At 42.9% G+C, this 26,496-nt stretch overlaps 1 protein-coding gene across 2 annotated transcripts; it reads right to left on the bottom strand.

The window, feature by feature from the left end:
* Nucleotides 1-64: 64 nt before the first annotated feature.
* Nucleotides 65-26,496, bottom strand: Zcchc8 (zinc finger CCHC-type containing 8). Of its 2 annotated transcripts, none has more exons than XM_050146531.1 (14): nt 26,191-26,496; nt 24,606-24,648; nt 21,521-21,595; nt 19,468-19,573; nt 17,363-17,440; nt 13,379-13,482; nt 13,196-13,261; nt 12,582-12,642; nt 12,016-12,158; nt 11,068-11,210; nt 10,163-10,284; nt 8,602-8,688; nt 8,172-8,289; nt 65-2,925 (listed from the first exon to the last, which is right to left on the bottom strand). In XM_050146531.1, exons 1-14 carry the CDS (start codon nt 26,393-26,395, stop codon nt 2,150-2,152), a joined length of 2,127 nt encoding a protein of 708 aa, XP_050002488.1. In that variant the 5' UTR covers nt 26,396-26,496; the 3' UTR covers nt 65-2,149. The 2 variants fall into 2 exon arrangements, with proteins under 2 accessions (XP_050002488.1, XP_050002489.1); XM_050146532.1 differs by having other exon boundaries at nt 10,163-10,281.

Raw genomic sequence — 26,496 nt, 5'->3', positions numbered from 1 at the left:
CTGAACTCACACATACACACATATACATATAACTCAAAAAGAAAAAAAAAAAAAAGAACTTGGACACAGAGGCAAGAGATCTGAATTTATTTACAATCAGGTTGCTTACCATCTATGTCTTAGACATTTATTTAAAAAAAAAAAAAGACAATACCTACTCAACGAACTGAAAATGGAGTAAGCCATACTTTAATGGGATATTTATGGGCTAGAAATAACTGTTGAGCTATCTCAATGCAGGAGGATACCAGTAATACAATAGTTAAAGGAATGCTTAACTTTCGTTTTTTGAGGCAGGATCTCATGTCATGTTGTAGCTCAGGCTAACTTAACTTGCTATGTAACCAAGGTTGGTCCTGATCCTCCAGCCTCCCTCCCAAGTGCTAGGATTCCAGGCACGAGCCACTGCACTGGAATAAACAGTCATTTATGACTCAGAAATCAGTTTAGCCTAGTGGCAGTCTGACCAGTCAAGAGTCATGTCACTAGGGCTGGGGAAGCAGTATGGTCGGTAGGGCGCTTGCCTAGCACTCACACAGGCTCTGGGCTGGATCCCTGGCAACCAACCGGGAGTGGTGGTACACACCTTTAATTAGGAGTTAGGAAGATCAGGCTGGTGAACTGGATCATCAGGTCAAGGTGCTTGTCAGCCATGCTTGATGAAGACAAACAGTTGTGAGAAGAGAACATGGGCCCCCAACCACTGTCTTCCAACCCATATGCATGCCAAGGAAAGTCCCCTCTGCCCCAGCAAATGTGGTTTTTTATTTTTGTAAAGAGCTATGTCATCTTGCCTGTAATCCCAGCAGTAAGGCAATTAGTAGCAGGGAGGCAGTGAATAAGGCCAGCCTGAACTATACAGCAAGCTCCTACTTGAAAAGAAAAGGAAGGAGAGCAGGAAAACACATTCAGTGTTGACAAGACCCCTCATCTTCTTCCTTGGGGCAGGGCCGATAGAAAGGCTGACACTCTTACTGGTCACAATGCCACATAAACCCCTGGAAAGAATTCACTGAAAACTTGGATAACAAAAAAGCTCAAAGCACTGCACATTTATTCCAGCATGGCCTCATTCACCCTTTCTTGTGAGCATCCTTCCTTTACTGCTTACAAATCAGTGAACTGGACTATGAAAGTTCTCAGAGACGAACACTGAGTCCAGAATGATTCCCTTTCGCCCTCTGTTGGCCTGGGAGCAGAGTAACAACACTACATGAGTGGTAATTCAAGATCTCCAAGTGTTCCTGAGCTTGACCAACAGCACTGAGAGAACCAGATCCGGCTCCTGCTTGCGTAGTAGGCAGTCACACTCAGTTTGTGTCTGTCTATTACCTTACGGCTTGAATGCACAATATTATCTTGTACAAAGGCTAACTGACCTCCATTCCAAAATAATTAAACACTTTTGTTTTTGTATTATATGTAAGGCTGGGGCCCACTTATATAAAGCAGCCAAGCATGCAGTTTCTTTGCAAACACATAATTTTCATCTAAGTTTAAAAGAACAATTTAACTGTGAGTCACATCTCCCAAAGTCTTGGTTCATGTGTAAGAAAACTAATTTATTAAACCTCTGTACACAAAGGTGAGCACACCTTTACTGGATTCAAATAATTACAAAAAGTAAAAGTATTATTAAAATTCATGCATGAAAATCTTACAAAAATACCCCAAGCAGGATAAAGCTGCTCATCCCTGATTGTTCTCATTTGGTTGTTGGAATTGAAATGTGAATTTAAAGTTGTTAGAATTTCTTTTAAAAACTGATATATTAAGTTTCTATATACAGGATAATAGCAAAATGTAGAAAGGGAAAACATTTACAAAAGACATTAAAAATAAAAAAACAAAAAAAACCTTCACTCTGAATAGATACTCACGATCCACAACTCCTCCTCAACCCGAACCAACCACCTCTGAAGCAGCTCATGAACACACTACTCGGCTGTTGTCAGTGAGAGTAAAACAGCAAACTCACACCAAGTCTTTCATTCTGTGAAACAGGCTAGAGCTGAGATCACAATAAACCACGGGCAGATTCTGAAAGGTGGGAGGGGCACACGGGAAGTGATTTCAATGGCCATCTCAGTCCACTAGAACAACACAGAGCTGCAGACTGTCCTGCAGCAGGTGACGCTGCGGCTGGTGCTCACTCAGAGGCCTTTTTGTTCTTCTGTTGATTTCGGGGTGAATTCTTTAGCAGGCTTCTTATCCTGAGGTACATTCCAGTGGACTCTGCCATGTTCTCAAATTCGAAGGGTGTTATTCCAGCGGCAAACTTGCTCATGTCAGGGACCAGGCTGTGGGTTTTTGAAGCTGCTGAGGGGTGGGTGCCCAGATGAAGGAGATTCTGGCTGCCTCCATTCCTCACGTCACAGTTCGGCACACTGCCATTGTCAAGAGCATCTTCAGGGTCCCCCTCTGTATCTTCTCCCTCTTCTTTCTGACAGAGCACTGCTGCCCCTGCCGCTGGGCTGGAGGGAGGCTCAGGTCCAGTTGTTTCTGTAGAAGTGGTTGATCCCTGGGGGTCAGTCAGCACTGGCTTTTCCAGGGCCTTTCCTTCTGGAACAGAGAGGTCAAACTCATTTGGACAAGGGGAGGAGGCAACTGAATTCCCAGTTAAAGGTGTGTCCACAGGAACATCAGAGTCACTGTTGCCTCCCTCGGCCTGCTGCAGAGCTGCCCAGATCTGCCTCTGCTGCTCTTCAAGCTCCTCCAGCGTCAGGGTGTCCTCATCCATGGCTGAAGCTGTGGGTCGGGTCTGGGGTGAGTCACTGGGAGTCAGTGGTGGGGTGCCCTTAGGGAGTGGAGGAGTAAAGAGGGGTGGAGGCGTTCCCTGTGGCAGCGGAGGAGGTGTGCCAGGAGGCAGTGGTGGTTGAAACTGAAAGGCTTTGCTGCTCTGAGAACCATGTGGAACCTCCGTATCTGAAAAGGGAAAGACGCTTTAGAGGGAGTCAGAGCATTCCATACAAACTTCTTATTTGAACTTGGGGTACCTAGAGAGAGAATGGACCAAAATAACTGTCTTTGAGAAGGCAGAAAAGGGTTAGACGTGGTGGCACATGCCACTAATGCAAGCACTCAGGTCATATCTATACACACACACAAACATATATAATTTTTGTTTTTGCATTTTTGAGACAGGGTTTCTCTGTTTAACAGTCCTAGCTATCTTAGAACTAGCTCTGTATACCAGGCTGGCCTCAAACACATAGAGATCTGCCTGTCTTTGCCTCCTGAGTGCTGGGGTTAAAGGTGTGCACCACCACTGCCTGGTTGATAGAATATTTGTATGTAGCTAGACTGGCCTGTAACTTGATATCCTTTTGCGTCCACATCTGGAATGCAGGAGTTAAGGCATGTGCCACCACACTTGGTTTTATGAAGTTCTAGAGAATCAAACCCAAGACTTCATGGACTCACTGAGCCACATATTCAGTCTTGCATTTGTTTTTAAGGATAAATTACATATAAAAAGGAAGAGGCTGGAGAGATGGCTCAGATATTAAGAGTACTGGTTGCTCTTCAGAGGTACCGAGTTCAGTTCTCTACAACCACATGGTGGCTCACAACCACCTGTAATGAAATCTGGTGCCCTCTTCTGGCAGGCAAATAGCCAGGTGGTGGTGGTGCATGCCTTTGATCCTAGTGCCCAGGAAGCTAGTTCCAGGACAGGCTCCAAAGCTACAAGGTGAAACCTTGTCTCCAAAAAAGATAAAAGAAACAAAGAAATTCAACCAAAACCCCTCTCCAAAAGCGGGCAGTGGTTGGGCACACCTTTAACTCAGCACTGGGAGGGGGAGGCCGAGGCAGGTGGAGCTCAATGAGTTTGAGGCCAGCCTGGTCAACAAGAGCTAGTTCCAGGAAAGGCTCCAAAACTGCAGAGAAACCCTGCCTCGAAAAACAAAACAAAACAAACAAACAAAAAGATGAATAGCCAATAGCAAGGCAGGAGAAAGGATAGGTGGGGCTGGCAGGCGGAGAGAATAAATAGGAAGAGAATCTTGAAGGAAAGAGGAAGGAGCAAGATAGAATAAGGAGAGGAGGACATCAGGGGCCAGACACCCAGCTACACAGCAAGCCACAGAGAAAGTAGTAAAGAAAGGTATACAGGATTAGAGAAAGATAAAAGTCCAGAGGCAAAAGAAAAGCTGGCTAGAAACAAGCCAAGCTAAAGTCAAGCATTTTTTTTTTTTTTCGAGACAGGGTTTCTCTGTGGTTTTGGAGCCTGTCCTGGAACTAGCTCTTGTAGACCAGGCTGGTCTCGAACTCACAGAGATCCTCCTGCCTCTGCCTCTCGAAAGTCAAGCATTTTTAAGAATAAGTCTCCTTGTGTGATTTATTTGGGAGCTGGGGGGAGGGGCACTAAAAAAGCCAAAAGAGTAAACAAAACAACCAACTATAACCCTTCACTCCATTTCTGTCTGTTTCACACACAGAAGTCTACAAACAAGGGTCAAGCATGGTGGTGCATGCATATTATCCCAACATTCATAAAGAGGAAGGAGGCCCAATCTGGGCTACATGGGACCCTGTTCAAAACAAAAACCAGGGCTGGAGAGATGGCTCAGAGGTTAAGAGCACTGATTGCTCTTCCGGAGGTCCTGAGTTCAATTCCCAGCAACCATATGGTGGCTCACAACCATCTGTAATGAGATCTGGTACCCTCTTCTGGCTTGCAGGCATACATGGAGGCTGAACACTGTGTACATAATAAATAAATAAATCTTTAAAAAACAAAAACCCTAACCATGGACCAGTGAAATGATGAAGTGAGTGCCGAGCCCGATGGCCTGACTGTGATCCTAGACTACACCTGGGAGAAGGGCCTAAAGCAAACTGTTCTCCACATAAGGGGGGTGATGGTACACACATGCACATGCACACAAAATAAATGAATGCTAAAAAATAAAGGAGGGACATAACGACAACATCCATAAAAAGTTTCATTTGAATAAATGATCACACTAACACACACAATATGATTGTCCACAGGTTTGTGATGCAGAGTCCATATTATTTACCACATACAATACAACTGGCCTGGCTCAGGGTTACTTTTTGGGAATGAGCTACCTGTTCCTTCTCAAGGAAGAAGCTGGAAGCTGGGGATGATGGGGTACCTGAGTGGCTCATGAGTGTGTGCCTGCCACAAATGTGGGGCCACTGGTCTAGGCATTTAAGCCAACCAAATTGAGTTAACAGGTTCTTTCTATTAATTTATTTATTACTGGGGGGTGGGGTGGGTAAAGACAATACCTCATGTCTTGGCTTGTGCATAGGTCAGAGGACAACCTGTGGGAGCCAATTTTCTCCTTCTAACACATACCCGAGGATTTAACTCAGGTCACCAGGCTTGAAGGCAAGTTCCTTTACCTTCTGTCCATTTTGCTGTACCCAAACTGAAGTCTTTAACCTAATCATCTCTCTGCCCCCAGGGGGTAATCAAAGGAAAGCCTGCCAGGTAAGATTTTCCACTGAGTAGCCTAATCCCAGGCCTTGAGCACGAGCCACTGTATTGTCATCACTTAGTTATTCAGTCTGCAGGGCAGGTAACCTAGGTGCTGGGTGAGAGGACTAGGAGATAATAGACTCACTGAACTCCAGAAAATACCTAGAAAGCTTTTGGTCTGGTCGGGATATGGCTCTGGGTCTAGGCTTCAGTGTCTGCAGTCATTTTTCTATTCAGTTGGGCAGGAGAGTACCTGTCACAAGGCCTTTTGTACAAGCTAAGATAATCTCATAGGTTTCATCCTCCTTTTAAGAATTCATGAGGCTAGAGAGATGGCTCTGTAATGGTTAAGAGCACTGGGTGTTCTCTCAGGAACCAAAATCCATTCCTAGCACCCACATGGTGACTCCCAACCACTGTAACTCCAGTTCCCAGGTAGCTGATGCCCTCTACTAGCCTTTGTGGGCACCAGGCATACACATGATGCTAGACATTAATGAAAGCAAAACACTCATACACATGAAGTAAAAATATGTGTGCCTATATGTTTGTTTGCATGCCACAGCATACCTGTGGAGGTCAAGGTAGGTTTTCTTCATCCATCATGTGGATCCCAGGGAACAAACTCAGGTCACTGGGCTTGGCAGCAAGAGCTTTTACCCACTGAGCACCAGCTAGCCCCCTTTTTAACACTGCCTCTCCATTTAAAAAAAAAAAAAAAAAAAAGGCAGACAGGTGGATCTCTGAGTTCAAGGTCAGCCTGATCTAGAGAGCAATCTCCAGGCCAACCAAGGCTACAGCGAGAAACCCTATCATGAAAAACCATAAAAAAGGAAGGAAGGAAGGAAGGAAGGAAGGAAGGAAGGAAGGAAGGAGGAAAGGGAGGGAGGGAAGGAAGCAGGACCCTATTATATAGCCCTGGCTGACCTAGAACTTGCTATGTAGACCAGACCCTGATCTTGTGAGGACCTCTTGTCTCTTAAGTTCTAGGATTATAGGAATCTACCACCACATCCAGCTTGTTTCAAATTTTCATGGGTCATTAGCAAAGGCTGTTAGAATTTTTCCCCTATTAACTCTATGACCTTGTTTAAAAATAAGACTGGAGGGCTGGAGAGATGGCTCAGTGGTTAAGAGCATTACCTGCTCTTCCAAAGGTCCTGAGTTCAATTCCCAGCAACCACATGGTGGCTCACAACCATCTGTCATGAGGTCTGGTGCCCTCTTCTGGCCTATAGGCATACATGCAGACAGAATACTGTACCCATAATAAATAAATAAATCTTAAAAAAAAAAAAAAAAAAAAAAAAGACTGGAGAGCCAGGTATGGTGGATCATTCCTGTGATCCCAGGACTTAGAAGACTAACATAGGAGGATGGTGGGAACTTTAAGATCAGTTTGAGCTAGCTACATAATAAGTTTGAAGCTAGTCTGGGCTACATGAACTCCTATCTTAAAAACAACCAATCCAAAAATTAGAAATGCGGGGAAAAGTGAGACTGGAAGCTGAAGTAAGGTTGCAAAAGCTAGAAACCCAAGATTTGCAACTTCCTGGCATGGTACTCATGACCCTGTGCTGAGATGATACAATATAAAATGATTTGGCAACTTAACTGGTTTATCTTTGGGGACAGGATTCTGCAATACAGCCCGGGCTAGACTTGAACCCACAATCCTCCTGGCCTGTTTCCCAAGTACCAGGACTACAGGACACCGAGCCTAACAGATTATGAATTTTTGTAAAGTAATTAATTTTGGACTTCATTTCCCTTCAACTTTAAGAGAATTTAGTTTATAATCTTTTAGAAATCTCCCTGAGAATTTGAAAATGGGGAGTGTTTCCATTCAAGTCTGGAATAAAGTACACTATCTGTACCTCATTCAGAGTTTTTCTCTTCAGTGCTGGTATTCCAACCCAGGCCTTCCGCATGCTAAGCACGCACACCGCCAGCCCTACCGCTGCCCCAGCTCTGCTTTATGCTTTTCTCATAATGTTGCATTTTACCTCATTTCAGAACACCTGTCTTGCTATGTAGGACAGACAGAACTAGCCAGGCCTACTTTGGAACAGGACAAGAATTTTTAGCCTGGGGTCCAGAACAGCCCTGGAGTATATCTAATTAACCACCAATAAGGCAAACACAAGTGTGCATTGGCTGGGCTGGGTCAGAGGGGCTCCTAACACAGACACTATCTTTCCCTGTTGGGACCACCATGATCCTGGCCAAGCACAGGTTCACGGGAAGACACAGAGGAACGAAAGGACAAAAGGTCAAGGGAGTGTTTCAAAGGCAAGGATATGCCCAGTTTTGAGTTCTAAGGAGTACATGGCCCCTGGGAGATAACGCTGAGAAACAATATGCCTACAAAGGCAATAGCTCAATGGCTCAACTCTTCTTGAAGCTGGAACTGCCAGAGATGTGCATGCATGCCCTTTTGCTGTTTGCTCCAGAGTGATGCCCCAACAGAGGGGCCAGATGAGCTGTGGCACTACTGGTGCCTGACTGCCAGATTAAGGGACTCGGATAGCTGGTCCCTCTGCCTCGCCTCTCACACCAAGCCAAGCGTGGCTTCCAATTCAGGTTTGATCAGCAACAAAGGTAATGCTCTGCCTGATAGCTAAGGATTAGGGCACTAAGGATGGTGGAGCTTTACCCTCCCTACAGACCAAGGAGCATAATAAAGACTGACCTTGCCTTCTCAAATCCAGAGACATACCTGAGTCAATTTCCATGTCAGCAGGGGAGGCTGCTGAGCTGCCTTCCTTCCTCTGCTTCTTTGGACTATTAGGGCTGGACTGAGAAGAAGATCGCTTGCTGCTAGACTTCATGCTTGGCTAATGGAGTAATCAACAGGAACACAAGTTACACAGAGAACCTCGAACCCATACTTTAACCAGTCTGGACCCAAGCAATTGTTGAATGAGCTCCTATTCAGCAGCCTCTTGATTAATCAGTGTTTACAATATAATCCAAAAGAATAGTAAGATACTGCCATAAAATCTCATGGCTACATTTACCAACTATAACCTTAAAACCTATGTATTGAGGCTAGGAATGCAGTTTAGTGGTAGAGTGCTTGCCTAGCACACCTGAGGTCCTAGGTTCAATTCTAAGCATCATACACGTGCACACACAAATCTATTTACCGACTGGATGTTAGAAGTAAGGTAACTGGCGAACACATCCTTCTGTTGACATGCCTGCATTGGTATGGAACCGAATATTCTCCATTCCTAATGTGGAAAAACAGGACGAATGGATTTGGAAAATATCAACTTTTTAAAATTTTGCTCCTAGCACTAAAGAGGTCACTAAGGGTCACTGCAAATCCCAGGCCAGATTGGGACACACAGTGACTTGAAAGTTTTTTGGGTTACAGTGAGACCCCACCTCAACAAAACCCCACCCAGAAGCCCTAAAACAAAAAAATGTCACAATGAGCGAAGGGGTGGTGGCACACGCCTTTAATCCTAGGCAGAGGCAGGCTGATTGCTGTGAGTTCGAGACCAGCCTTGTCTACGAGAGCTAGTTCCAGGACAGACTCTAAAGTTACACAGAAAAACCCTGTCTCAAAACAAAACAAAATAAAACAAAAGACAACCAAATGTCACAGAAAATTCCCATTACTTCATTTGCAAACTAGAAAATAATAATAAAAACTGTAAAACTAGACTAAATGGCAGACTCTTGGATCCCAGGGCATAGAAGATGCAAAAGGAACATCATTGCATCATAAAACACCCCAAACAAGCCAGGTGGTGGTGATGGTGGTGGCACACACCTTTAATCCCATCACTTGGGAGGCATAGACAGGAGGATCTGAGTTCAAGGTAAGCCTGGTCTACAAAATGAATTCCAGGACTGTCAGGGCTACACAGAGAAACCCCATCTCATAGATCCACTTCCTCTACCTGTCAAAGTCAGATTAAAGGCATGCCACCATACAACACCACACTGAGGTTCAGACTCCAGCTGAGCTTGCGCAAAGTTAAGATTATAGAGCCTAACAATTGACCTCTGCTCCTTTGCTTAGGAAATAGTGCCAGAAAATTCCCACAACTCTGATAATACAGTTTTACACTTAATATTCTAATTAACAAGAGAAACTAAGATTGGGATGTAGCTCAGGACAGTGTGGTACTAGCATATAAGAGGTTCTGAATCCAATTTCTAGTACTGAAAAATGGAAGTTAAAAAGCTCCGTAAAGCCTGGCGATGGTGGCGCACGCCTTTAATCCCAGCAGGCGGATCTCTGTGAGTTCGAGACCAGCCTGGTCTACAGAGCTAGTTCCAGGACAGGCTCCAAAGCCACAGAGAAACCCTGTCTCGAAAAAAACAAAACAAAACAAAAAAGTTCAGTATAGGATCTGGGAGATTTAGTGCATAAAGAGTTGCAGCCTGATAATCTGAGTTAGGCTGCAGAACCTACATCAGAGCTGGATGCATGCACACTGACAATCCTAGAATCTGGGAGTGAAGGCAGGACCATCAAGGTCAGCCTGTAACATGAGATCTGTCTAACAAATGAAATGTTAAAACATGTCAGTAAAAACTCACTTCACTTTGCCCCACTTCTTACGTGCCATGATTACACATGTCCAGCTACAAATTCATTTGCTTAAGTAACAAACTGCTACATACTTTAGTATTTTGAAAATCTTTAATATTATCATAGTTCAGAAGAAAAATTGTTAAATGTATACTTACATCTGGAATACCTCTGGGAGTAGATATATTAAAACCAGGATAGTTTACCAATTTTGACAGATCATAAGTGACATTTTTATTCTGTATTTCTCCAGTTTCTGTTTCTCCATCAGCATCATCTACTAGAGACCAGAGAAAATATTAAAAAGCTAGACAAAAACATCTCCCCCACATCAAATCACACAAAGAAAGTGCTGAGATACTGTATCAGAATTCAGAATTGGTCTAGGGTTGTAGTACAAATAATAAAAACCCAGAGACAGATATTGGGGTTCAAGCTGAAGATCACAAAAGCAAAGCAGCCAAGACACTAAAGAGATCTTACTTCTACCAAGGCTCACACAAAGGGGAGATCCTACAATGCTCTCCACCAACTTCAGACTCCACTGAGTTCCTGTCTTTTCCCCTTTATATTCCTCTCTGTCCAGTCACATCACTCCTGTCTCTACCACCTCCCTAGCACTGGGATCTGTTTCTCATTTTAAAAGATTCAATCTTGAGTAGCCCAGGGTGGCCTTGAACTCACAGAGCTTCTCAATCCTCCTGCTTCTGTCTAAGTGCTGGGATAACAAATGTGCACCGTCACATCTAGCCAAACCGCCTGATAATTCTGTATGTTCACTGAAGCTTCAGTTCCTTCCTTGTAAAACAGGAAATGTGGAGATGTCATGATGACAGTTTTAGCTGTCTCAGCACACATTAAACAGGTCTGGCACTCCTGTCATTTTCCTGTGATTCTTTTCAGACAGGGTTGTGTGAAGTAGACCAAGCTGGCTTCAAACTCACTGATATCTGCCTGCCTCTTCCTCCCAAATGCTCTCTTAAAGGCCTAGCTAATAGTCATAATTAAAAAAGGGGGATGAGAGGGACCCATAAACTGACTTCTCGATGCTAATATACGGTACCATTTCCATCATAGAGTGCAAGCCCTGAAGTCTCCAATTCAGCCTCCTTGAGCCAGCCTGGAGGGTAGCCCAGCTGGCGCATGCGGTAGATGAAAGGGGGAAGACTCTTGTCCGACACACCCAGTGCATCCTGAAGTTCCTCACTAAGTAAAAAGAAAGGTGAGGAAAGATGATGAATTCAGACTTGCATGAAAACACTATATTGACATTTTTCTTTTTTTAAAGTATCATCATCATAATCATTTTTTATGTGTGTGAGGGTTTGTGACCATATGTATGCCTGTGTAACATGTATGTACATGGTGCCCATGGAGGGCAGAAGTCTTCAGATCCTTAGCAACTGGGTCACAGATATGGTTCTGAGCTATCCTGTGAGTGCTAGGAATTGAACCTGGGTCCACTGGAAGAACAGTCAGTGCTCTTACCTTTAAGCCTTCTCTCTAGATCCATATTTTTCTTAGGATAGAGCTCTTACTCTGTAGCCCAGGCTCACTCAGAACTTATGGGGACTGTCCTGCTTCAGTCACATGCGGGATCACAGGTGTAAGCAACCATACCTAGCTAAAACATTTCTGTCCCATATTTCAGAGCATGAAGACATATCAAGCACAGTGGGTTTGAATGAATGGATGCATTCTGTACAGACATGTTACTGCATGCTTACATTCTTTTGTTGTTTCGTTTTTCAAGACAGGGTTTCTCTGTGTAGCCCTGACTGTCCTGTAGACCAGGCTGGCTTCAAACTCAAGAGATCCTCCTGCCTCTGCCTTCCCAGTGCTGGGATTAAGGGCATGCACCACCACCACCTGGTTTACACTTACATTCTTGTAGTCCTCAGAAGAAACATAAAATGTTCTAAATACTAAAAAAAAAAAAAAAAAAAAAAAAAAAAAAAAAAAAAAAAAAAAAAAAAAAAAAAGACACTCCATGGTAAAACAACAGTGGTACCTAATAACTCCTGGCTTGAATCGTCCAAATCTCTCTTCTACTTCTTCTGCATGGTACCGCTGCTGGAAAGTCTGACTGTTTGCCTCACCACAGGCATCCATATACTCTTTTCTCTTTTCACTTATTCGAGCAGCATTCCGGGGCTAAATCATAATAATGTTTGAAAAGAATGATATCAAGTGATTCAGAAATTTACTACAAATATTCACTTTTTAAAATGTAAAGCATAGATTGCTCTAGTTTTAATGTAGACTATATGCACAAAAGCAGACAGACAATTTTGAAAATCAAGCAAGAATAGTCACTATTATTTTAATGTTATCAGAACCCAAAATTAACTTTTTAAAATAAACTGTTTGAAAATTAACTCATACATCACTCACCTCAAATAGAGTATCGCTATTTTCTTTAAAAAATGCAATGTCTTAAGTATAAACATGAATTTGAAACGCTTAAAGTCAAATGAGTGTAGCACAGGAAGTTCATGCACATCACCCAGGGCCACACATGCACATAACACCCACCAGTTCTTGTTCAAAGGCTGCTTATGGGAGAGAGAGATTTACCATTGGGCACTCCTTCATCTGATGCTCTTCAGAACCACAATTGAAACAATGAGGCCTTGGCCTATTAGATCAGAACACAAAACAAAACAGAAATCCAAAGATTTTCATCACGTAAATGACAACAGAAAAGCAAATGAATGCATTCTAGAGGCCAGCGGCGTGCCAGAAACAGCAGAAGGCGAGGCGCACTGTATCTGCAATTGTTGAGCTCAGCAGTGTATCTTACACTCAGTTACTAAACAGCACTTTGTAGTCGTTTTAACCCAAACCAGCCTGTTCCAGATTGGTATGCTGCCTCAACTTTTTTCAGTGGTTAATGAACACAAGAACCAAAGCAAACAGAGCATGGGAAGGAGGCGGATGGTTCTAAGACCGTAACCACAGTGACACCAGTAATAACTTCTTTCCACCCTCCCAAGCACTGGGCCTGCATTCCAAGAAATTAATGGTCAATTTAAACATTTAGCATGTATCTCCTGATATCAGAATTCTAGCTCAATGTGTAATTTATATCAAATTAGCAATTATGAATATAAACTTTAAGGAGTTGATAAAAGTTTATGGTTCTGATATTGGAAAACAAAGAGTAAAACAAGACAACGCCCCACACAAACCTTTTTGCCTTTACTTGCATTTCTTGCCCTTCTAGAGAAACAATGTGGCTGAAGACTTGCTGGTACCTTTAGTGAATTTTATTAAGGAATAGTTATCATAGTCTGCAAAATTTGGTAAGCTTTTTTTTAAAGGTGAACTTAGTGGCAAGATGCATAAAGATCTTCATTCACTATGTAGGATACTTGGGTATTTCCCATCCTTCCGTAAGCTGAGGGTTTTCATTTAGTAGCGGTTGCCCCAATTTATCAAGGCAAAAATTAGTAAAATACAGGACACTTCCTACAACCTGCAGAAAACAAGTCAAAAAATATTGCTATTTAAGCAGAAAAAAAGACATTAAGTAATGTAAGTCTATGATAATTTAAGTCTATGATTACCCATTACCCGTTCGACTTGAATGAAGCTATGAGAAATAAAGTTCTAGACTGGAACTGGACCCCGTGAGCTTTCACGGGCACTGTTAGTACTATAGACAATTCTGTCTCAGCCAAACCTGACTCTCACAGGTCCCTCTAGCACTCATGTGTCTGCAACAAGACCCTCAGAGGCTACACTTACTGTTTCCAGTTCCCTGGTTCCCATTTACTTTGTTTCCTACTGAGTTTTTGCAGCCATTTCTTACAGACAGGTTGAAAACGCAGTACAATGAATATTCATGCATCCTGTTCGCAGACTGAATACATAATAATCTAAATTTTTGGGGGGCATGACTTTTCAAATCTAGCACACGTCCCTCCTGCTCTTAAGCGACACTGCCAGTCTCTCTCCACCACCTCCGGCCATGCTGCACTCCTGTCACACAAGCTGGACGATGGAGCCAAGGACGTCTCTGCACTTTAGTCCTTTAGGGAACTGTCAATCCTATCAGCAAGTGCTGACACAGCACTTCCTTCCTTCTACCAACACTTTCCAACTCTGGAAGGTTTTCGGGATGCCACTTCAGTTCTTCTTACAGATGAAATCTCCCCTCCCCTGTATCTCTCATCTTCCCAGACGTCCTTAAACATCTTTTCCATTCTTACTTCCTAGGCGACTCACCCAGGTCTAGGGTATGAGAAATAATTTCTATGTTGATGACCCCCACCCCCTGTTCAAAGTGAGCTGCGATCCCTTAGCTCCACTATGGCCCCTCTTTCTGGACATGTAAGTATCTCCAACTCACCTATTTAAAATGGCACTGGAAGCCAGCTAGGGTGACAACTGCCTGTAATCCCAGCACTTGGAAGGCTGAGACAGGAGGACCACAGTTCGAGGCCAGCTGGAGATACACAGCAAGACTGTCTTAAAAACAACAACAGAAAACCCAACGTAAGTAAATTAAAAAACAAAACAAAACAAAAGAGGCAACTAATTCCCAGCCTCTCCAAACCTGCTCCTCCCCATACCTCCTACTTTCCTAGGTCAAGCCTAAGTTCTGACTATTCTCTCAGGAGCTCTCTTATTCCTCAGCTAACTCAGGAACACATTTGACTGGTTTTACTGCCAAGTGTATCAAGGTTTCAGACACGCATCACCGTAACTACCATGCTGGTCTCAGTTGTGCTTTCTCTTGTGTGAGGTTAACAGCAGCTTTCTCACTAACTGCAGATCCTATGCAGACCAGGGCCAGCTTCATTCCACAAAGAATAAAGTTCTTTCAGTTAAGACATAGCCTGTCGCTTAGTATCCTTACATGGTCTCTTAGACTACAATCTGAAGGTTCTATTACAGCCTATAAAGCAATATAAGGATGTAGATTATTTGGCTCTGTCACCTGACTACTGACGAATCTCTTAGCTTTCCACGTGTTTCCTTTTTAATAAAATGGCAAGGTATTACCTGGACAAGTATCACCCGTAATCAGCTCCCAAGTGATTTACCAGTACTTGTTGCACAGAAAGCAATTTGAATACTGGCTGCTGGTATCTACTTCCCTTTCCTATTTATTGAGCCCTCTTCACACAAAATACAGTCTGCATTTTCCTTCACTTCATCCAGACCTTGGTTCACACAGGCAGTCACCAGCAACTCACAATATAAACCACCCATCCCGGGCATTGTACCACTCCTCTCCCTGCCATCGCCCAATGGAACTGAAGCCTTCTACATGCTAGGAAGTTAAGTACTCCATCACTGAACTGCAGCCCCAGCCATTTCTTTACTTATGAGGTAGAATTTCACTAAGCTACTTAGACTGTACATCCATCCCATCCGTCCATCAACCTCTCTCTCTCTCACACGTGTGCGAGCGCACACACACCTACCTATGTACTAACTACTAGGGCACTGAATGCAGGGCCTCACATACTAGGCAAGCACACTAGCCTACACCCCAACCTGACTTTTCTTAGGAATTTAACCTTTCCCACTCAACTGCTCATTAATCCAGAGCTGGCCTCAAGCCTTTCTTTTCATTGCTATCTCTGAAACCTCTCTGCTCCTGGCACAGAGCAGCATTCAGTAAACACCAGAATTGTCTAAAGAACTAAAGCGATAATTATAAGCTCATTCTAGACAAACATTATTTTAATCCCATAGCCTTTGAGTTGAAATAAAAATGAAAGTTACCTAGAACTTTCAGAAATCCTTCTTTAAGCTAAATGTGGCTATCCCCTATAAGTTCAGCATTTCAAAGGCAGAGACAGGAGAACTGTTGTGAGTCTGAGGAAAGCCTGGACTACAGAGCGACTTCTTGACTCATAAAACAATTTGTGCTGGTGAGATGGCTTGAATACCAGCCTGACAACTGGAGTTCCACATTCAGGACCCACAGGGTAGAAGGGTAAGAACTCCAGAAAATAGTCCTCAGACTTCTACACACACCATAGCAATGCAGGCAGGCATGCATATGTATAAATTTAATTTAGAAATTGAAAATAAAAACTGAACTATAAACAAGAAACAAGAAATAGAAAACTTAAAAATATTCTTGATAGGGTTGGGTGGTGGTGGTACATGCCTTTAATCCCAGCACCTAGGAAGCAGAGTTTGGCATATCTGAGTTTGAGGCAGCCCGTTCCACACAATAAGTTTCAGGACAGAAACTTATTACTACATAGAAACTTATAAACTACATAGAGAAAGCCTGCCTCAAAAATAAATTAAAAAAAAAAATTCTTGATAGCATCCCTAATCTTCATTTAACTCAAGTAACCTGGACTGTTTTCCCGGTCTGATTTTGTGAAGATTCATCCTATTTTTAATTATGTGCATGCATGTGGCACAAGTGCCAGTCCCTGGGTAGGCCAGAGGTGTTGGATCCCTGGAGACGGAGTTATATGTGGCTGTGAGGCAGTTCTTCTACAAGAGGGGCACATGCTCTTAACCCTTAAGCTACCTCTCCAGGCTAAAAACAATAATACCAACACCCAGCGGTCTCACACATAAGTACTCTGCCACTAAACTACATGCCCTGCCTAGCTTTTCTCCTTTTCCTTTCTGACTTCGCCTCTTGGGTTCTAGGGTTACAAGTATGAGCACCTATGGCCACATTCTGTGTTTGTTCTCTAACACTGAGCTGAAATGTACCTCGTGTACTCAATCCTATCACCAATCCTGTTCTGCCAGGGATGCTATGAAGCACGTACAGCAGCTACGGTTGAATTTTCAAGTCTTTTCATGAGACCTGCAGCTCTTCATCGTCTCAGCAGCGCATGTCTTTAAAACTTGGGGCACATCCTGTGAGCATCAAGTAGTCATGCTTTGAGAGCATGCTACAAGAATGGCTTGATACCAGTGAACTCTGCAGAAGTACTGCAAGGCCTAAACACAGGCTCTCCCTGTTAAGCTTTTGCTTTTACCCACTAATTAAGACCATTGACATTTTTCAAACTTCAAACATGCTATATAGTTAACGGTTACTTCTCTCAGCTTCATCTGTAAGTTTTGCAAGTCTGCTTTCTACTTTTTAGTCAAAATTTTCAAGATAAACATGAAGAGGCTGGTCAGGACCAATACAAACTCTTGCAAATAAAGTATACTGTGTCCTCACAACAGAGTGCGACAATCTCTAAAGAGCAAATGGTACTCAGAGGACGACACCTACAATAGTGGTTATCACAAAGAAAATGCTGTCTGTGATCTTAGAAGTCATGTGACTATGTCACCTTATCATTCATTAAGTCACCCAACTGAGAAACAAAGGAATCACATGTGTGCAGAATTCAAATTGAAGAATACAAACTTACACTGAAAGCTTCCTTGTTGCTTTTAATGGCACATGATTCTTCTCCTTTATGGTCCTCTTCCAACATAACACTGGATGGCTAAGACCAAATAACATGCATTACAAGAGTCACAAGACAATACCTTTGTTTTGATTAGTTACTGTATTTTTCTTTCATGTATGTCTGTGTGAGGGTGTCAGATCCCCTGGAAATGAAGTTACAGACAGTTGTGAGCTGCCAAATGGGTGCTGGGAAATGAACCCAGGTCTTCTGGAAAAGCAGAGCTCTGAAGCACTGAGCCACCTCTCCAGTCAAAGAAATACCTTTTCATTTTCAAAATTTAGGAATCTCAACACCCTTCGTTCACTTTGATAATATATATAAATAAGCCTGGCATAGTGGAGCACACATTTAATCCAGCATTTGGGAGGCAGAGGCGGGCACATTTATGTGAGTTTAGTCCAGCCTGGTCTACAGAGTTCTAGGACAGCCAAAGACACAGAGAAACCCTGTTTTGAAAAACCAAAGAAAAACAAACAAACAAAATACCCCCAAAACCATAAATAAGATACCTTGTCATAATTAGAATGAATTTAGAAGCTAAGGCAGAATTATTTACAAAATATCCAATGTTTTAAATAGTAAGGCAGACTTGAGAAACCCTATCTTGAAAAAAAGAAAAACAACAACAACAAAACCCAAAACAAACAAAATAACAACAGCCAATACTGATAGCCTCATAGACCTCAAACCATTACAAAATTTTGAATTGTTCACTGAATCAGAATTAACATTTTCAGGGCATGGTGGTACATGCTTTTAATCCAAGCACTCAGGAGGTAGAGGCAGATGGATCTCTGAGGCTAGCTTGGTCTACAGAGTTAGTTCCAGGACAGCCAGGGCTGCACAGAGAAATCCTGGAATCAAGAAACCAAAAAGTTTTTTTCAGCTGAGTCTGGTGGTACACACCTTAAATTTTAGCATTCAAGACGCAGAGGCAGGTAAACCTGTGAGTTTGAGACCAGCCAGGACTACATAGTTAAGACCCTGTCTCAAAACAACAAAAATTTTCAAATAATTAAAATACTTCCTTCTCCAGTTCCTAAGAACAAAAAGTTCACTGCTTAATTGAAAGATCCCCCCCCAGTCAGAACTTTTCTGTATGTTTGGCTGAGAGATTCTATTTATTTTAATGTTTATTAGAAAAAAGGTCATAAAAAAAGAAAAAAGGCCACAAACCATGCTACTGAATACACACACTCTGTAATTCCCCAGATTTTTTCTTTATCTTTGAGACAGGGTCTCTCTACATAGTCCTGGCTGTCCTGGAACTCACTGTGTAGACCATAGTGCTAGCCTCTGCTTCCTGAATGTCGGAATTAAAGATGTGCACTACCATACATGGCCTCAGATTTTTTTCTTCTTGTTTTTTTTTTTTTTTTTTTGTAGTCCTAGCTGTCCTGGAACTCACTTTGTAGACCAGGCTGGCCCTGTAATCACAGAGATCTGCTTGCCTCTGCCTCCCAAGTACTGGGATTAAAGGTGTATGCCACTACCACCTGGCTTCAGATTTCCCATAAAAATAAAAGTTTTTGTTTTGTTTTCATAAATCTGTTGGCCTGTTCTACCTCATCTCCTTGGCATAGGATCTCTCATTGAACTGGAAGCTTGTCATCTGGCCAGGCTGGCTGGCCAGTGAGCTGATGGGACTGTCTGTCTCTGCCCTTCAAAGGCTGGGCTGCACACAAGTGGGTACTGCTGTCCAAACTCAGGTTACCGCAGTTGCACAGCAAGCACTCTGACCCAAAAGGCCACCTCCCTGGCCCAAGAAGTCATCTTTTATAAATCTTAGGTAAATAAACCTGTCCCTCAATCAACTTTCTGCCCAAACTTTGTCCAAGTTGGGAATGGAAAGAACACTTTCAATTTTAGGTGTAGCCATACAACTACATTCAAAGGAAAGCCAGGTGGCGGCACTGGTCACTCTGGAGAAGACAACGACAGGACACAAAGTCAGCACACAATCGTCCACCATTTTAGTTTTGATTCAGGGATGTTTCTGGCGTAACAGCAGTTGGCAGCAAAAAGCATAAACCACTTAGCATTGAGCCTCAAGTTTAAAGTACCTGGGGTAAAAGGCTGAAGGAAGTCTTTTCCACATCATTTTTTTGCTGCTCCTCAAATCGCTTTACTAAATTTGATACAAACTCCTCTATTTCTTGGTGGTATTGTCTGTAGGAGAAAGTAAGATGGACAGGTGGTCAGAACCTGGACAAAGTGAAACATGAACAGAATGAAGTTCTCTGTAGTAGTTAAGAAAGCCCAATTTGGCCAGGCGGTGGTGGTGCACACCTTTAATCCCAGCACTCAGGAGGTAGAGGAGGAGGATCTCTGTGAGCTCGAGGCTAGCCTGGTCTACAAGAGCTATTCCAGGACAAGCAACAAAGCTACACAGAGAAACCCTGTCTCAAAAAACCAACAAAAAAGAAAAGAAAAAAAGTCTCAATTTTATTTTTGTTTTTCATATATGTTACATTAGGGGCTTCGTAGCTAAGAATGCTACTCCTTGGAAGCTCTATGTATTGTTGCAGTATTAACAGTTTCTGATAATCTATGGGTGTCTGGCACATAACCTCAAACAGTTGAGAGAATGAATAGAATTTATTTATAAATTTCATATACTTATTCTTTAATATATGCTACTTGTCAATGGCTCAAAACCCAAAAGAAATGCCTGACACAGTGATGTATGCCTATAATCCCAGCATTTGGCAGGCAGGCAGAGGTGGGAGGGCAGCTGCCAGTCAGGGCTACAAAGAGAAGTTGTCACTGTCCCAGAAAACAAACAAAATCCACCAAAAGTTACATAAGGAAAAGCTTCCTTTCTCCTCACTATTTCTGCAATATAAGGACACCCAACATGCACAATCTTTTTTTTTTTTTTTTTGATTTTTTTTTTTTTTTTTGGTTTTTCGAGACAGGGTTTCTCTGTGGTTTTGGAGCCTGTCCTGGAACTAGCTCTTATAGACCAGGCTGGTCTCGAACTCACAGAGATCCGCCTGCCTCTGCCTCCCGAGTGCTGGGATTAAAGGCGTGCGCCACCATCGCCCGGCTTTTTCAACGTGTACAATCTTTTCCATATCCTCCTTCCAGACTTTCAGTGCTCATAAGAAAACGCCCATTTCACATGAAAATTAGAAAAGGCACAATCAAAATACATTAGCCAAAAGAACAAAACAAAAAACCCCAAAACAAGCCAAAAGAGAAAGAAAGAAAGAAAGACGTCTACTCTGATCCCTTCAGGTTTTGCTATGTTGAAACAAGGCAGCCAGGGACCTCAGACAGACCTGACCTTTCCTGTCGTATCTAGCTCTAGCATCTACGATTCTGCCTGCAGAATAATGGATGGTACCGAAGTTAGACAGTTAAACGCTAGAGTGTCATCTCTCTAATCTAGTACCCAAGTCCAGGTGTGCCTACTACCGTGCTGCACACTGCTGCTGCACTCACCATCCAGGCCACTCCTGGACTAAAGCAGACAATGCGCCTGGACCCTAGTCTTGTATCTTCTTGGTCACAGGCAGTGACTTAGGAGGGGCAGGCCACTGCAGGAGTGCACTGAGGCCAGCACTCAAGCATGCCAGAAGGCCTGCAGTAGTTCAAACTACACACGTGGGCAGGCTTCAAAGACAGCCAACACGGAAGACTGTTATCCACGTAAAGTGTGGACAGCTAACCTTGTTATTATAGTGGTGGTGGCATTTTTATGAGATGGTACTTCCTGGACTCTCATTTTGTTCAAGGACCTGAAAGGTGTTTACACATTGTTTTCTAGTGAGAAACCTGACAGGTACTGAGAGCTGCGCCAGTACACGGATGTAGGAGTCCAGGTTCAAATTCATGTCCATGACTCTCATACTTTATTTAACCCTGACACAATTTAAATAATAAAGATGAGGGCCCTCAAGATGGCTTAGCAGGTAAGGGTGCCTGCAGTCAAGCCCAACTACCCGAGTTCAAGCCCCTGACCCGCATGGGGAAGGAAAAAACTGACTCCTACAGTTATCCTTTGACTATTGCATACCTGTCCCATGGCACATGTATACCCACACACATAAAAACACAGGATATATAAAGTGTAATAAAAACTCATATGTTATAAAGAGAAAAACTACTTACTTTGAAATAGCATTGTTCATAAATAGAATTTGTAATAAGGGTCCATCTATCTTAGTATTGCTCACCAGTACGCCACTAAAACAGAAGTTAAACATATTCTTAGAAGACATTGAAGTACATACATCGCAGTTATAAGCACATAAATTTTGTGATTACAGTCTTTGCTGAGATAAGGTCTCCTTAGTGGTCTGAACTTGCCTCATGCTTCGGATCCTTCTACTGCAGCCTCCCCAGTTCTGGAATCACATGTGTACCCCACCACACCCAGCTAACTTCTCTAACTCTTAAGTACTAAAGATCATGTAATATCCTGCAAGCGAGACCAAGAAGGCTGGAGATGCAGCATGCGGTGGAAAGCTTGCTCAGCATGTGAAGGGCCTTAGCTTCCAAGCCCAGCGAAACAAGTAAGGGGAAAACGAGGTGCACAAGAGCTCCAGCTTTCTCAAGAAAAATCTAAGTTTTCACCTGTCCTACTACCTTTAGTGGTTTGAACAAGACATCTCTCTCTTTCTCTCTTTTTCTAAGACAGGTGTTTTCTGTGTAGCTTTGGAGCCTGTCCTTGAAGGAGACTAGGCTGGCCTTGAACTCAGAGATCTAGGGGGCTTTGCCTCTTAACTACTGGGATTAAGAGCGTGAGCCACCACCACCTGCCTTCTCTTTAATATTTTTATTTAATGTGCATTGGTGTTTTGCCCAAATGTATGTCTGTGTGAGGATGTGGGATCCCCTGGAACTGGAGTAACAGACAAGTGTGAGTTGCCATATGGGTGCTGGGAATTGAACCGGGTACCCTGAAAGAGCTGGATGTCTCAGTGGTTAACCTATCTTTTTGTTGTGTTGTGTTGTGTATGTGTCTGTGTGGGTGCAAGTGCATATGTGCATGGGGAGTGAGGCCAGAAGGGAAAGTCAAAGTGTCCTTCTGTTTTCTGAGATAGGGTACAGGGATTCTAATTATACAATGAACACTTTTACCATCCAGCTTATCTCCTCAAGCCCTAGAAAGTCTGTCTGTCTCTTTCTTTGATGTAGATCAGGTCTGGCTTTGTTTGAACTCACAGGGATCTTACTGCCTCTGCTTCCCAAGGGATCATTAACAGCCTGAACCACCATACTTGGCCCAGAAATTATCTCAACACAAAAAAGTTTCACATACATACACACAGCAAAGAACCATAGGTTAACCTTCTAGTTTTTAACAAGGTTTCTTTAATGAGAGGCTAGTTAGTTTCCTTACAAATCACAGCAGCGGTAAGAGGATAAGCAGGCAAGTTATAAGAATACACTTCCAAACATTTCTACGTGAATTTTGTTTGGAAGTTTAATGGAAAACTAAACATTTCATAATGAATTTTTATTTTATTCTAGACTCCTGGAGGCCAAAGCACATTGCTTTAACTACAATCCAAGATTCACAAAACTCGGGAAAGGTAGGCAGCACTGCTTCTAGTTTGAGGCCAGTCCGGGCCAGAGTGGATTCCAGGTAATCCTGACCTCAGCATGAGGACCTGCTACCACAAGTGACCTCGGCCTAGTGTCATGCCTATAATACCAAGATGTAGAAGGATAAAAAGTTCAAGATCAGAGCTACACAATGAGTCCTAGGATAGCTTGGGCTACATGAGACCCTACCTGAAAATTTGGTCACACCCAGCCAGTGTATGAACAAACAATAGAAAGCACAGGGTAACCTCCCAGTTTCAAAACCTGGAGATATTTCAAGCGAACCTGACTCTACCTGTAATGCCAGCACTTGGGAAGTTAAGGCAGGAGGAGGCCATACTATGAGTTTGAGAACAGCCTGAGCCACACAGACTCTGTTGAAAGAAAGAAAAAAGGATGGAGAAACAAAGGAAAAAAAGAGAAAGAACCAATCATTCTACATAAATTAGTACTTTAGGCCAAGACTGTTGTCAGATGTTTTTAATCCCAGAACTCAGGAACAAGAGGCAGCTGAGTTAGAAACCAGCCTGTATAAATAAAGTAAGTTCCAAGCCAGTCAAGGCTACAAAGTGAGAACTTCCTTGACTCAAAAAAATTAAATAAAAATTAATTTAGTGGGGGCTGGAGAGATGGCTCAGAGGTTAAGAGCACTGCCTGCTCTTCCAAAGGTCCTGAGTTCAATTCCCAGCAACCACATGGTGGCTCACAACCATCTGTAATGAGGTCTGGTGCCTTTTTCTGGCCTGTAGGCATACATGCAGACAGAATATTGTATACATAATAAATAAAATAAAAAAAATTAATTTAGTGACTTGTTAAAGTCATATTGAGATACCAGCATTTAGAGTATTTGTTATGACCACATGTCTGAATACACACCTATATGCTGTGCTTTCTCAAGAACACATTATTGTTTCTTCTTCTAAAGTGTTATGCTTTCCCAGACTTGGTAGCACCAGGGTATATTCCCAGCACTAGGGAAGGGGGAGGCAGGAGGCTCACAGTTCAAGGTCATCCTCAGTTTCACTGTGAGCTGAAGCCAGCTTAGGCAACAATCAGTCTCACAAAACAAAACGTTATACCTTGCACTGTCTGTATTTATAAAATATTTTAAATGTGTAAATAGTGATAGTGTGGTTGCTCGCATCTGTAATTCCAGCACTTTCAAGGCTAAGGAACAAGCTCCAATAAGCTTAAGGCCAGTCTAAGTTATACAGGGAATTCCGAGCTAGTTTGGGTTATAAGGTGAAACCCTGTCTCAGTACACTGATTACTGCTCAAAGAAGAACAAAATTAATCAATAATAATAATGCTGTAAAGAAATTATCAGGTAAAATAACTGTAAACTTACTTTATCTTCCCAGAAATGAGTGTTAAATATGAATAGCTGCGCTTAGTTTGCTGTCCTAAGCACAGGCAAAAATCTTCTGGCTTCCGAAGTGACCCATTAAATCCATTTAAATGTTTAACCCACTTACCAGAATTTCTTTATACTCATAAGTCAACAATGAAGAACCATTATTGAATTCTTCATAGTATTCTGAAACAAATGATGACGACAAAATTCCACAACCTTTTTAAAGATGTTGTGATTAATGAGATGAACAGCAAGGGGCATCTCAAGTATAATTTCAAGATCTCATACCTGGGTCTTGTCAGAATGTTCAATTTTCTTTTAAGTTCTTGATGTTATTACTGGTTAAGGACTATTCGTCATCGAAAAATAGAATTATACAGGTCATAATAAAATTCAAATGTCTCTCACTTTTGTTATCCAAATAGTAGAATGTAAAGGAAGGACCTGCAAGTGTTCTGAAGGAGACACACTGAGCATGTGTTTTGCTGGAGGACAGGATAACTGGGCCTAAATAGTAAATACAATTTTCTGCCCTTTGAACAAATATTCTACACCACGATCCTGAAGCTCAGAAACAGTCTAATATCAGCTAGACAGTTGTGTTCCTGGAACAAGCTGGAGCAGCCAATTAGGAAACTTTTCCATGTCAAAGCATCATGATAATCGATAAAGGCGATATAGCAAAATGTTAACAAGAATGTGGAATTGCACCTATGGATATTAAATGTACAATCCTCAACTTCCAAAGTATTTTATAAATATTCACAATAAAACGTCATGGAAAATAGTACTATAGTAATATTTTATTACTGTATTTATTTTACATAAAGTTTGCCTGAAGACCAGAAGGTAAAACTAAGCCACTAGAGGCCAGGCAGTGGTGGCACACACCTTTAGTCCCTGGATTAGGAAGACAGATGCCTTCTGTGAGTTCAAGGCCACCTGGTTCCGGGGTGTCACCTTTAATTTCCAAACTAGAGAGTCACACGCCTTTAATCCAGGGGAATGTAAAACAGGAGGAGATAGAGGCTCAGTCTGCAGTTGCCCAGCCTTGGTAGAGGTTAAGACTTCTTTAGTGGCTTGGGTGTTTTGCTTTTCTGATCTTCAGTTTGAAACCCAATATCTGTCTCTGAGATTTCATTATTTGTGCTATATAGCATCATAAAAAAAAAAAAATCAGACTTCAAACTTCAAAACCTGAATCAATCACTCTCAGGATTCATTATCAGTTTTAAAGAGTTACCTGGGCCAAGACTACCTGTACATGCAGATTCAAGAACCTTAAGAATCAAAGTTAACACACTAGCAAATCCGTAAACTCTGTAAAGCCAAAGGGAAATTTCGCGCGTTTTCCCCAGAGCACTGCAATGCAACCTTACTCAAAGCGGAAGATATCGAAAAAGTAAAACTATCACGCCAACTGACCATTTCTCTTTGTATGCTAATTCTTTAAGGCCCCGACTCTGCTTCACTCGAGCTTTTTTGCCCCTCCACAAATACCCCTTCCCAGGACTACGATCCCCGCATCTTCAAACCACACCACGGCTGTCTCCACTAGAGCCCAGACAGAAATCACCAAGACCTCAAAAAGAGGGAGAGAAGTCGGGAACCGTTGACAACCTAACAGTTTAGGTTCTGAGTTGGGGGCCAGGGTGGTCTACACAGGATTCTCGCACCGAAGGGTTTGCGCGCAGGCCTCGCTGCAGCTACGAGCAACCCGACCGAGACCGCCTTCCCGCCAGCCCGCCCGCCCGCCGAGTCGCGGGAGAAATGACTTAGAATGCTGATCCTCTTGGAATTTCCGCCGTCCCCGCGCCCGCCACCACCGGGACCCCAAGTCCCAGGTGACAGGGCCAACAAGCCGGAAGGATATTCTCGGCGCGGAGTTGCTTGATGGTTTCCTCACAGTGCCGAAGCCGCTCCTGTAGCTCCGCGTCCCCCACCCCGTTCTCTTCGGCGTCCTCCTCCTCTTCGTCGTCGTCCTTGAAGCGGGTGTGAACTGGCTTCGGGGTTGACTCCTCTTGAGGGTCAAACGCCTCGAATAATTCTAGATCGCCAAAATCCACACCAGCGGCCATTTTGAGCTGTGGGAAAAAGTCGAGGCAGGGGCGAAGGTTGGAGGGCGGCACAGCTCTCCCTGGAGGCTTTTCTCCACACGCAGGCCTCCAAAGCCGCTCTA

The sequence above is a fragment of the Alexandromys fortis genome, unplaced genomic scaffold, assembly GCF_014885135.2.
Source record: "Alexandromys fortis isolate MF-2015 unplaced genomic scaffold, M_Fortis_MF-2015_v1.1 scaffold_56, whole genome shotgun sequence".
NCBI lineage: Eukaryota > Metazoa > Chordata > Mammalia > Rodentia > Cricetidae > Alexandromys > Alexandromys fortis.
This window is presented reverse-complemented; position numbering and strand designations above follow the sequence as displayed.

What these genes read in the sequence shown, in the direction of transcription:
- Zcchc8 (XM_050146531.1), bottom strand. Translation starts at nt 26,395, where the DNA reads ATGGCCGCTGGTGTGGATTTTGGCGATCTAGAATTATTCGAGGCGTTT. An exon ending in CAAGCAACTCCGCGCCGAGA is followed by an intron (nt 24,649 to 26,190) that starts ATATCCTTCCGG and finishes ACCAGTAATAAC; the next exon opens with ATCAAGAACTTAAAAGAAAA. An exon ending in GCAACAAGGAAGCTTTCAGT is followed by an intron (nt 13,483 to 17,362) that starts GTAAGTTTGTAT and finishes TGTTTTCTGCAG; the next exon opens with GTTGTAGGAAGTGTCCTGTA.